Source organism: Lepisosteus platostomus, chromosome 3 (assembly GCF_059453375.1).
Source record: "Lepisosteus platostomus isolate fLepPlt1 chromosome 3, fLepPlt1.hap1, whole genome shotgun sequence".
Taxonomy (NCBI): domain Eukaryota; kingdom Metazoa; phylum Chordata; class Actinopteri; order Semionotiformes; family Lepisosteidae; genus Lepisosteus; species Lepisosteus platostomus.
In genome coordinates, this window is record NC_142613.1 from 21484645 (window position 1) to 21497425 (window position 12781).

A 12781-nucleotide genomic window follows, 5' to 3' on the forward strand; every position below is an offset into this window, starting at 1 on the left:
TGCACTGTTTGCACTTTGTTTTGTTTTTTACACTTGTTTTACAATCGAGAGACTTTCTGTAAGTAAGAATTCCATTGTACCAGTACCGGTTACATATGGCAATAAAGTTCAAGTTCAAGTTCAAGTGTTCTAGAATTCTAACAGTTTTTGTGTACATATTTTTGACCGAAATACGAAATCTCTATATTTGTAGGTAGTGCTTTTGTGAATACCCATTACTATACGTGGTATAGGGCTCATGACAGCCTCTGACATATAAAACTTAATATGCTACAGATTTTAATATGCTACAGTTTCCTTGTTATAGTTTTCTAGTACTTTTCTATGAGGTGGTGCAGTGGTCAGCCCTGGGTTCAATTCCTGAGGTGGAGTTTGTTTTCCCTGTGTTCATGTGGTTTTCCTCTAGGTACTCTGGTTTCCTCCAACAGTCCAAAAACATACTGGTAGGTTAATTGGCTCCTGGTAAAATTGGCCCTGGTGTGAGTGTGTACACGCTGTATTTGTGTCTGTGTGTGTCCCCTGATGGACTTGTGTCCTGTCCAGGGTATACTCCATCTTGTACCTGTTGCTTGATAGACTACAGCTTCCTTGTGAACCTGAATTGGATGAAGTGGTTAGAAAATGAATGGATGTTTTCTAGTTATTGTGGACTATGATAAATGGAAAGAGACAGTAAATCACTAACTGCTGTACTTTGCAAAACATTATGTTTCAAGAATATGAAACATTCAGCTTTTTACATCAACAAAATTTATTGCTGTTTATTTAAATACAACATTTTTTGTACAGTACATCGATATCTCAAATCCCTTCCAAAGGGTAACTCTTAAATTAAATGAATCACCAATTTAGCAACAGTTAACTAGAAGATAAGGAACAAAATACTGTAACACTAAAATTCAGCCAATTTTGCTAAAAATCTCCAAGAATTATGTTAAATACATACAGTAGCTCAAGAAAATATCATACCCAATTTATTCTTACTTTAAATAACATTTAAGCTATAAACTGGAATGATGCATAAATTATATAATGTTGATTTAGTTGAATTAAGATACCTTTAATACCTTTGCATCTTTAACTGGTATTTACTGTATATGATTCACAGTAGACTTCATCATCAGAGGCATGAAGTTTTGGGGCACACAGAAATAAGCAGGATTAATAAGTTATTAAGCCCAAATCATTTTCCTATACAAGCTTCCATTAGAAATTTTGTAGGAATAAGTGCTAATTCACAGGTGGCTGGCTTCCACTGCTGTATCAGCCTATCCATATAAGTCTGAGGAGTCAGCAAAATGTATCCCATAAAGCAAACTATATTACGAGGACTCACTCAACAACAGACCATTGCAAGTGCATTGACACATTTATCAGATGTGAAATTTGATAGTTACTGGAAATTAAAGGGATTCTGTTAATAGCTCTGACATTAAAATGTCAGTAAAAGGTAGTGGCAAAATATTGCAGTGCCATTTTTGAACCATGTTTGTGGGTTTTCACCCTTCTGCCTTCTGATTCTGTGGACTTAACTGTGAGCTTCAGGGTGAAAGCTGCTGAGTTAGGTCTTCCTTGACAGCAATTAGAATTATCCACAATGGCAAGGGTCAGTGCTTAGCAAGATTACCAGCGACTGGAAACTGCAATGATAAAGTGCTGTTGAAATTAAGTATTTTGCAGGGTAGCAAACCGTAATGGCTATCTGTCTTACAACAGCCATTCTTTAAAAGGTCTGCCACAGTAATGAGGAAAAAGCAGGCTTTATCTATTAAGTTGGCATCAAAATCCTAAACATTTTGCTTCTTTCCTTCAGCATTGTCTCTGTGAGGATGTACAGTATACCTAATTTCTTTTCATCATTTGATTCCCATTTTAAAATTATACCATTAAGTTCTGGAGGGCTTCTTTGAGCTTTAGTGGTGGTATAGTGGTTAGCTATGCTACCTTGCTACACTGGGGCCTGGGTTCAATTCCTGGGGTCTATATGAAGTTTTTGTTTCCCCTGTGTTTGCATGAGTTTCCTCTTGATCTGGTTTCCTCCCACAGTCCCACAGTGGTAGGTTAATGGGCTTCTGGGAAATTTGGCCCTAATGTGAGTGTGTGTGAATGCATCCCGTTCAGAGTGTATCCCGACATGTGCCTGTTGCTTGCCAGCATGGGCTCTGGCTTCCATATACTGTAACTCTGAATTGAATTTGCACATATGACTTTTAATGTCCAAAATACATATCAATTGTAATTCCTCCAATAACAAACTTTTAAAGATAAAGTACTTGGCAATTTTAAGTTCCATTAACCCATTTGTAAATGGGTCAATTCCATTTGTCTAATTGCAGGCGTCTGCAACTGTGATCCTGAAAGCAGCAGTTATCTTTCTTTTTTGTTCTAGTTGAGCTCCTAAGGATATCATTATTAGTCCAATTAGTGCACATTATCATGCTTTGTACCTGTCTCCTCAATAACATGGACCAGCTGTAGATACTTGTCTTTGTAGAGTTCGTCATGTTGGCCTTTTTTACCTTTGGATTTGCAGTAAACAGCATCACATCTCAAAGGACCATACCTAAGATGAACCTTGGTCTTTGTTCTTGTTATATAAAAGTCCAAAAAGCAGATGGGGTCACATCTTGAGTATGACACGCTTGACTGGAAAGCCCCACATGCTGCAGTCAAGCTTAATTGAGCATGTCCTGAAACCTTTAGGCTAACATCCCTCCTGCTGATTTACAATCACTGTCTGAAATGTGCTGTGGCCAGAAAAGCCAATTACACATACAAACATTTGCTCTCATTCTTACAGAAGCAGCTCTCAACCAACAATGTGTTAATACAAGCAATATGTACCTGTCCTAAATAAACACAATAACAAATTCACGTCAAGAGTACAGCGTTACCCATTTCCAGCCTCTTTAGTGCTGAAACATTATACAAGACTGGGCTTTGCCAGTACAAAATTTGTGACCTCTAAATTAAAAAGAGAATGTGGCTAGAAGTGGTGTGGTGGACCAGTAGGTGGCACTTTTCATTCTGGACTAGAATTGCCAAGAGAAATGCACCAGTGTAGTGACGGGGGAACTGTGCTGTAGGAGGCCATCCTTTGACTGAAACAGTAAGCTGAGCTCTACACTGTTTGGTCATCAAAGATCTTATAATGGGCAGCACAGTATCCCAGTGGTTAGCATTGCTGCTTCCCGACGCAAGAGTGTATGGTTCAATTCCTGGGGTGCTATCTGCGTAGAGTTTGTATGATTCCCCATTTTCACAGGGGTTTCTTTCAGGTGCTCTATTTTCCTCCCACAGTCCAAAAACATACTGGTAACTTAATTGGCTTCTGGGTAAAGTACTTTGAAAGTACTTGAAGTACTTTGAAATGTCTTGACATTAAATATGCTATGAAATTATTATTTAATAAGAGATATTACATTTGTTGTAACTGTGTTTCTAATTACAAAGTGGTCTGCTTTCTGAAAAGAGATTGTGAAGCTCTTGGGTTTCTTCCTGCTACATTTTTATCTAGTACTCATAAACAATTGTGCATCCTAAAGACCTCTACTGTTGACTCTTATGTGGTCTCACTTATCTATTTGTGTTCTGGTTTCTTCTACTTTTCTGTACATTGCATAGTGCATTCCTTGTAATTTCATAATAACAAAATGCTAATAAAAAATAACTCAAGTGCACTTTCTGTTTTCTAGCCCATTTCCTGGATCCAAGGAGGGGTATCCAAACTTCCCATTTGAAAATGGAGATACAGCTACAGCCATTGAGCTGAAGAGGCCTGTCAGTGTTCATTGCCATGGCAACAGAGCTGTGTGTGGGGAGAGCCATGAAAAACAGCTTGCCAGAAAGAAACTCTATATTGCGTCTTTAGTCTGTTTAATCTTTATGATTGGAGAAGTAATAGGTAAGAGGGAATGTTTGCACATGAAAACAGAATTTTTGAACAAGTCACAGAAAGCAGCTTTAATAATTCAAGAATAACCTAAGCCTGGAAGGAGCTGGAAATTCTACCCTCTACAGAGAACAATTGTGGATAAGGGGCGAAAAAAAAGACCAAACTCCAGATAACCAGAAAACTCTTTGCCAGAGTTCACTGTGGGCCAATGTAGCTTGGTAATATCATGCCAATCCATAATTTAATATATATTTGAGATCATAGCAAGTCTTCGGATTCACTGCAAATTAATTTAGTTTTTATATCTTAACAAACCTTTTATTTAAATCACACTGAAAGTTATTTAAAGAAGTGATCACACATAGGTATAAAAAAGAAACAGACATGAAAAACAGAGAGACCTTATTGTCCTTTTCATTGACATTTTCCATTCACGGAGACCAAATATAATAAGGAAGGGAAGGCAACAATGAAGTCAAATGATATTTAGGTCAACTGTAGCTCACCAGCTATAACCAATGTCCAGGCAAATCAACTAATTGCTGTCATTGGATCAATGTGTAACGGACACGGACTGGAATCTGTGTCAGATCTTATAGAAGACCCTATGCGATGCGGTAAGAGCTGGAGAAAACAGGAGGCGTGGTAAAAAGGAACACACAGGGGTTTAATAGTGACAGTCCGTGAGACAGTGTACAGGGGAAGACAAAACGGCATCCAAATCCAAACGGGTCCAAGGGGAGGTCAAAGCACAGTCCAAGAGTCCATCAACTAGAAATCCATCCTGGGACGCGACAAAGTTAAAATCCCCGGGAGGGGGGAGCACACGGACAGACGAAACATGGAGGTCCAAGGGTGACGGGGCGAGATCCTCCAGACCCCGGGCTCAGGAAGCGGGAGGTGTCGGGGATGAGGCCTATGCCCTCAGGAGACGGACGTAGGGTTTCCTGGTGCTAGGCGGGCCTCGCGACATCTTACCCTAATGATGAGCCCCGAGGACTGGAGGAGCTGGTCTTTAAATAATAACACTAAAAGGGTACACCTGGAGAGCTAAATCACACGAACAATAATGAGAGCAGTGGAGCGCCCTCTAGGGAGGGATGTCGGGCGTGACACAATGCTTGCTAGTTACCTGAAAACTCGGTTCAGAGAAGAGAAAGGGCAACACATAAATAATGTAATTAAGCAATATAAACACAAACTAATAAGGCAGGGAATTATGGTAAGTAAAGAAGAAAATTAGGAAAATTAATGCATTAGACAGACCATCATTAATCTCAAATTCCACAGTCCATTTTGACTACTCCAACAAGTTCAAATTCTCGTCCTTTCAGATGACTTGCTTACCTGTTTCCAACCACTTAAAAACCCCATCACGAATTGCCTGCAATTGGGCAAACCGACTAACTTGCTTTAATATTAACAACAGAAGCCATAAATCGAAGTAGACTATACCACATCTTACTCGTCTTCTGTATTTTTTCCATCACATTTTGAGATATCTTGGTTACATGTTGATTCTAATCACCTTTGATTCCCAACTTGTAGCTTCCCTGTTTCGGTTTAACCACATGGAAATGATAATTTCTCTGTGCTTGAAATGACATCTTTAGACAGAAACCAAAATTAGAAGACCAGACTGCAATGCATTAAAATTCTGCTACATTCAGCAATAAATCTTGGAAGGAAACCAACTTTTAATCTCAGTTCCAACCCATCCAGTTATGAAGTTGAAAAACATCAATATTTTCTTATTGCGTTAAGTTGAAAACATTTCATAACATTTTAAAAAGTAATTAAACAATTAAAAAACAAAAACTGTGGCAAATACTGCTTAACTGGTAGTGTGACATCAGGGGAGCAACACACAAAACCCTCTACCAGGAGCTTTGCACCCTTTATTTCATAACCAGATAATAATAAAACTGGGGGAAATCAGGGAATCGCAAAGCTGGGCTAAGGACTAGACCAACCCTCATGTAAATAAACCATCCTCCCATAACTTAGTTTGCCTTTTCTTGCTGCATTCCCTTTAAACCTTATGAGTGAGCGACCCACCTAATTGAACATTGAACTGCACTTCTTCCCACACTTCTTAGCCACATGGGAGAGCAAACTGAGCTTCTTCCTTCTTAACCATATGGGAGAGGGCCCGGCACTTCTCCCCTCTTAACCCTATGTGAGAATGAAGTGCACTTTTCCCCTCTTAAACATGTTGGATAGTGAAACGTGCTTCTTCCCCTTTAAACCATATGACAGAGTGGACCGTGGTTCTCCCCTATTAACCATATGGGAGAGACAACTGTATTTCTCCTCTCTTAACCCTTAGGGGAAGAACATTAGTCAATAGAGTAGCTGCTAACATGACCTTGTCTAGCCAATAACCCAGAGACTGGTTTCGATGTGAGTAGTACAGTATGACTGATGAGGGTGGTACAGGGACACATTGTTTAGCATTACTGGGGCCCTGGGTTCAATTCCCAGGCTGCTATCTGCACAGAGTTTTTATATTTTGCCCATGTTTGTGCAGATTTCCTCTGTGTGCTCCAGTTTCTTCCCACGGTCCAAAGATATACTGAGAGGTTAATTGGCTCCTGGGAAAACTGGCCCTGGTATGAGGGTGTGCCTGTTTGTATCTATGTATGCCATGCAATAGACTGGTGTCCCATCCAGGGTGTATCCTGCCTTGTGCCAGAATTATCCACCCATCCAGGGTGTATCCTGCCTTGTGCCAGAATAGACTTTGGCTTCCCAGCAACCCTGTATCAAATAAGGTGGATAGTATGAAAATGATTAGATGTCCTCCTTTATTCATTCAGTTATTTATTCAAGTTCAGTTGAAATCAGTCAAAGCAGATTTTAACTCTTGCAACCTCTTGTGAAAGCCTGCACTTATTTTCTTTGTAAGCTACACACCCATGGCTAAAACCGATACAGACTGCTCAGAGAGCTAACTGATCTGTCACACAGACAGCCAGTGTAAAACCCACCAATTTAAAGTATAGATTCCATATCCTTACATTTTACATCTCTTCCTGTACCTGAGTATTTTGTCTTAGTCTAAATTTAAATTCATGGAACAATTGTGCTACAGGACCTACTTTGGTATCTAGTGTTAACAAAATGTCCATACGCTTTCCATTTGTGGACTCCAGAGTAATGTCTTTCCTTTCCTGTTTCCACAGGTGGCTACCTTGCCCATAGCTTGGCAATAATGACTGATGCTGCACACTTGCTCACAGATTTTGGGAGCATGATGGTCAGTTTATTCTCCTTGTGGATTTCATCCAGGCCTCCCACCAAAATCATGAGCTTTGGTTGGCACAGATCAGGTAGGACCAGGATCCCACTATGCCTGACTGCCATAATTAATAAAATGGCCTAATCTTTCTCTCCATTTTCAAACTATTTTTGCAGTAGGGGTGGGAGGAGTACAAGTGGACAAAGCAACATCAGAAAAAGTAAATGAAAGTGCTGTATTTATTGTTATTTGATGACATTTTGTTTATAAATTAGAAATATGTTATTGTTTATTATTCATTACTTGTGGAAGCACTCTCATATTTTACTGGACAAATGTAAAATATTTTTAAAATAAAATAACTGCTTAAATAATAAATCAGTTGGGGAAAGGGGAATCAGTAATCTTTTGGAGAGGATTTCGTGGATTGGAAAACTCCAAGGCAGCATGGAAAAAAACCCAGGATTGTTTGTTGTATTGTGTTTTTCCCCCAAAATAGAACATGATTATCACAAAAGTAGTTATCAGCACCATAATGTTACATTCTACCAGCGCAAACCAATGGAACCCCTCATTACATAGTGTGTTGGAACTTTGCAATAAGCAGGATGTGAGACAAGGGTGTGAAATATTTGAAGCTCCATACAATCTCATTCTTCCTGCAGGACAATCAGTTGAGTTGTGATGATATGTAGAATTGAAATGCATGTTTCTGCTCATTCTACCAGAATGACAGAAGTCGAAGGTCTTTATGTAAGCGACCTCTTGCATACTGTATGTATTGCATGTCTTGTACACACTTCAAAAATTCTAAAAAATCTAAGGACTTTGAGTTACATGATTGAACACATGGACTTGATTTGAGGTGGCTGTTTATTATGGCCCAGCGACAGGTTTGAATTTGTTTCCAGAAAATAATCTATTAATTAAAACAATTCAGGTGTAATAAAAACAACAAACAATATCCTGTCTGGGACCTTCTCCCTCTGGAGCTCTGTGAATAAATGTTTCCAGTGTAAATCTGAAAAGGATCCTAAGTAACCCCTAGATCCATTTAAAGGGGAACTGCAATGCTATTTTTTTTATATTTCAGAGTTAGAAAGAATCGGAATTGATGAGTGCATTTCAAACCACTTTAAAAGTAAAATGTACACAGTAACATGTAAAACCTCCAATTCACATTACAAAATAGAAGAAAATTCAAGGTATGTGCAGCTCCATATTCTCCATAACAGGCTTCTGAATTAATCACTTTTAATGCAGCAGAAATATTGCTCTCAACTTCGAGACAGTTTTGCCGACAAATACTACTTGTTACCTCTGCATGCAGATCACATTGGAACATTTCTGCGGTGAAATATCTGCTGCACAACCTATATTTACTCACTTGTACATTGCATTACCTTAGTCATTATAGTAACTATTGAGCAGGAAGGTTCACATAATGATTTGTGAAAACTCTTGCTCTCACCTGATGCAAAACCAGGGTTTGAGACAACATGTCGCCTTACAGTACTTTTACAAACTTCACGATTTCGTGCTTAATTTGAAACTTTACATTTTTTTCTACACCGCCAATGGATTAATTTTGTTACCGAGTTATAATAACCGGTCTGAGAAATTAGGACTGCAGTTCCCCTTTTAATCTATTCAACATGAAAGTCATACAGTACATTTACTGATATACACATTGCATTTACTGGATATATTGGTACAGATTAGAGGTAATTTAAATCCATGTTCTAGAGGAATGGAAAGAAAACACAATTTATGAACAAAACATTGTGAATCCTTTTATAAATAATTTTGCTCAGAGTGCTCACCTTTGAGCAAAATCCAGTTGTATATCAATCTGTGAACTCCTGTGGCTCATTTCTCCTATTTGTTTTTGTTGCAGAGATTCTTGGGGCCTTTATTTCAGTGCTGTCCATCTGGATCGTGACTGGAGTGCTAGTGTACTTGGCTGTTGAGAGAATTGTCAACAATAACTATGAGATTGATGGCCACGTGATGCTCATTACTTCAGGCTGTGCAGTTGGGGTCAATGTAATGTAAGCCTGAAATACTGTGCCATTTTTCCCTATTTAACGTCAGCTGCTAAACAGCTTAGAATTAATTTACAATTGGAGTATCCTTCAAGTTTCACATTCTCTTATTAGAAATATAGTATGTGTTCAGCTCAGATAAGTACAAGTTAATAAGTTACAATTATTGGTTATCTTTGTCCAAAACACTTCCAGAATTAAGTAACATACTTTGTGATTTTCATATTCTGTCTTTTCTTGCTGCTGAATGAAGCCATGCAACAAGGGCATCTTTGCAGCTTCAATGACTGCATTTGTGAAAGATGTATGTGACCTGCATGTGTAGACTGAGGAACGTATTGTATGCACATCACATAGATTACTTACAGTTTTAAGACCTCATCTCTTGATGACCACTATAATGGTGCAAGGAAACCAGAAGCAGTAACAAACCTGGTTCAGGTATTGTAGCATCAGAATGTGTTATCATTCCACAGCTCATTGACTAATCAATTCCCATCAATAAACAAAGCGTGTTACAGACTGCCTAACCTTTAAGTGACTGTCCACTGCAATCTGAAGTAACAATCAAGTCATTGATTTTTGCTTGCCTGTGCTGCAGTTTTTCGGATAACTGGAACACATCAGAGACTAGTAACTGCTAACACATTAAAATCACCAGCCTCAGTGATAATGTTGTCCTTCAGCTAGTGCAACAGGTTGGTATTTTCACTGATGAAGGAAGTTGCCAGTTCCTCCTGTTTAGTTTGAAACTTCACTCAGAGCACATCATTTTGTAGTAGCGTGGCATTAAACTTTAGTTTGGTTTATGGGAGGATTTATTGAAACAAATCTGCAGAAACTGGTATGATCTGATAACAACATGGGTGGTATCTTTGCTTTGTGTAGTTTGGAAGTGAAAATACAGTTCCTGCCCTGGATTTTTCCAATCCACAAAATCCTCTCCAAAAGAAATCTTGCATGAATATTTATTTGTTTTGTATTAATATCAATGTTAATATATTTTTGTTCTCTGTAGAAGAGGGATGCTGAAACAAAGTAATGATTAGTAGAAAATTTACAAAATAAACATTTATTAACAAGGGTAATGTAATGGTGTTTTAAGGGCCGTCTTTAATGTTGCTCAGCTAATTGTAAAATCCCCACTTGCACATCATTACTTGGGGAATCCCAAGTGTCAGCTCATCATGACATGACACATGTTTGAATACACTATAGTCTGATCACAAAGTATTGGCAGTATTTGCTAACACACCCTACAGCAATTACTATTTGCCTACAGCTGCTGAAACAAGCTAGTGCACATGTAATAAATGAGTTACGAGTTCATTTTGCTTCAATAGTTTTGATTTGTAAATGAGAAATCATTTTGTTTGGCTCTACAAATGACACATGGCAGTTTCACAAATGAGCTGGGTGTTTCTTTTGGAATTGGCCAAATGAGAGAATTAATGCTGTCATTCTCTGCTTTTCCACCTCTCCTTTACTTTGCTAGATGATTATGTAAATTCTTCTTTCCTCTTTTCTTTTCTCTTGTTAAGCTGTGGTTGAATTCAAATGTGTTTTTTTTTGTTTATTTTTTATAGGTCTAAAAATGATGAAGCTCAGAAAAAACTAGAAACAAATATCCACCATGTTGGTGTGAACTAAAAAGAAAGGATATATTAAACTGTGATATTGCTTGTTTCTTGACACAAGTTGTTTCTGCCCTGTTTCTTTTGATCCTTCAGAATGGCCTTAATCCTGCATCAGTCCAGTACTTTGCACAGTCACAGCCATGGCTCTGGGTACCACAAAATAGATGAGGGAGGTGAAAGTCCCATCAGCCATGGGCACTCACACAGCCTCCTAGGGGCCCATGGCAACACCAGTGTGAGAGCCGCCTTCATTCATGTCATCGGAGACCTCCTGCAGAGTGTTGGAGTACTGGTGGCAGCCATTATAATTTATTTCAGGGTTAGTGTTGACTCTTCAAAAACATTTATCGGAGCTAACAACAACAGCATGCCCTGAAGCCACACATGTATTAAGAGAAACATAAAATATAGTTTTGGTACAAAAATTGCTTTATATAATTATTTATGTACTACATATATTAAGAATGTGTGTTTCAGGAAACAGGAGAGCACAGTAAAAACTATATGAAATATTAAATTTCTTCATTTCATCCTTCTTGATGAGCTTATTTCAAGTTACAACCACTGACGTTTCTTATCACCCACAGCCTGAATACAAGATAGCAGATCCAATTTGCACCTTCCTATTCTCCGTATTTGTCTTGGGAACCACCACAACAATCCTGAGGGATGTATTTAGAATACTTATGGAAGGTAAAGAAATGCATGGAGTGTTATTTATAAGACAGTATGGGGTTTTGTGAGCATTCTGATCAGCTGTGAATTTTCACATTCATTTGTCAGCAGATGAATGAAGTTCTATATTTCAAAATGTAATTTTATATTGTACGCCTTGCATAAATATTTGTTTGTTTTAAAATACATTCATGTGCTGCTATCCTCCTTTTTCAATAAATTCCAATCTTCTGAAATACTGCTTATTAGCCCATTGTGTTTGATGCAGTATTTTATTTGCCCTATTAATAGTCAACAATAGCATGCCTACTAACTTATCCATCCATCCGTTTTCTAACCACTTTATCCAATAGAGGGTTGAGGGGGAGTCAGAATTTATCCCAGCAAGCAACGGGCAAGAGGCAGTATACACCCTGGAGGGGATGCCAGTCTGTCACAAGACACACACAGATACAGTGTCTGATGACTGGTGTCACATCCTGGGTGTATCCTGCCTTGTGCCTGTTGCTTGCCAGGTTAGGCTTTGGCTCTCCTGCACCCCTGCATTGGATAAAGCGGTAATAAAATGGATGGAAAACATACTGTATATATATATATTAAATGTAATTAAACTGAATTCTATTTTTAAGGTTTTGTAGACTTTTATTCGAGAATACCCGTACTCCGATCGAAAATTCCTTTCTGTCGCCAGCAACTGTTGCTAGACACAGCTGAATTTCATCAGGATCGCTAGTAGCATTACTGGTCCCTAGTACTTTAGCTAGTCTATGACACACATTTAACCCAGGAATTCTTGATTACCTGGAGTTATAATGGATGTGGATGTTTGCCCGTTGTGCCTTCCAGCATGTAGGGGCAGCAGTATCCTGTTGCTGTTTCCGTAACATTAGTTTTTTACAGGACAGGGTTGTTAGCCTTGTGCCCAACCTCCAACATGGAGGACCTGGCGCCTGATGTGGGACACAAACCCACTACCCTGAGATTATGAGTCTCATGCTCTACCAACAGAGCTAGTCGGGGGCCACCTGGAGTTATAACACGTCTGAAAATAGATGTATTACTCATTTTCCTTTATAATAATTACTTTCTATAAGAAGGGGGTGGGGTGTGATCTATTCTTTAATTGTTCTTAATGGAAATGGTACAGTACTTTCATGAACATTCTGGTTTCTAAAGAATATTTTATAAACAAAGTTGAAAAACATTTATTGTCTAGGTTTTCTTTAAAAAATGATGGCTCCTGATTGTTTAATCAAAAAGTACTTTCGGCATAGATTAGGACATAGAA

General features: G+C 38.5%; 1 protein-coding gene across 1 annotated transcript in view; it reads left to right on the forward strand.

Moving 5' to 3' along the window:
• The window catches only part of slc30a2 (solute carrier family 30 member 2), a 30075-nt gene that overhangs the window by 12952 nt on the left and 4342 nt on the right, over window positions 1-12781 (forward strand). Inside the window, exons 2-6 of the mRNA XM_088624940.1 lie at window positions 3696-3904; window positions 7081-7227; window positions 9034-9187; window positions 10912-11137; window positions 11406-11511. Of these exons, the coding sequence (XP_088481066.1) occupies window positions 3696-3904; window positions 7081-7227; window positions 9034-9187; window positions 10912-11137; window positions 11406-11511 (842 nt within the window). The remainder of the gene's footprint in view (window positions 1-3695; window positions 3905-7080; window positions 7228-9033; window positions 9188-10911; window positions 11138-11405; window positions 11512-12781) is intronic.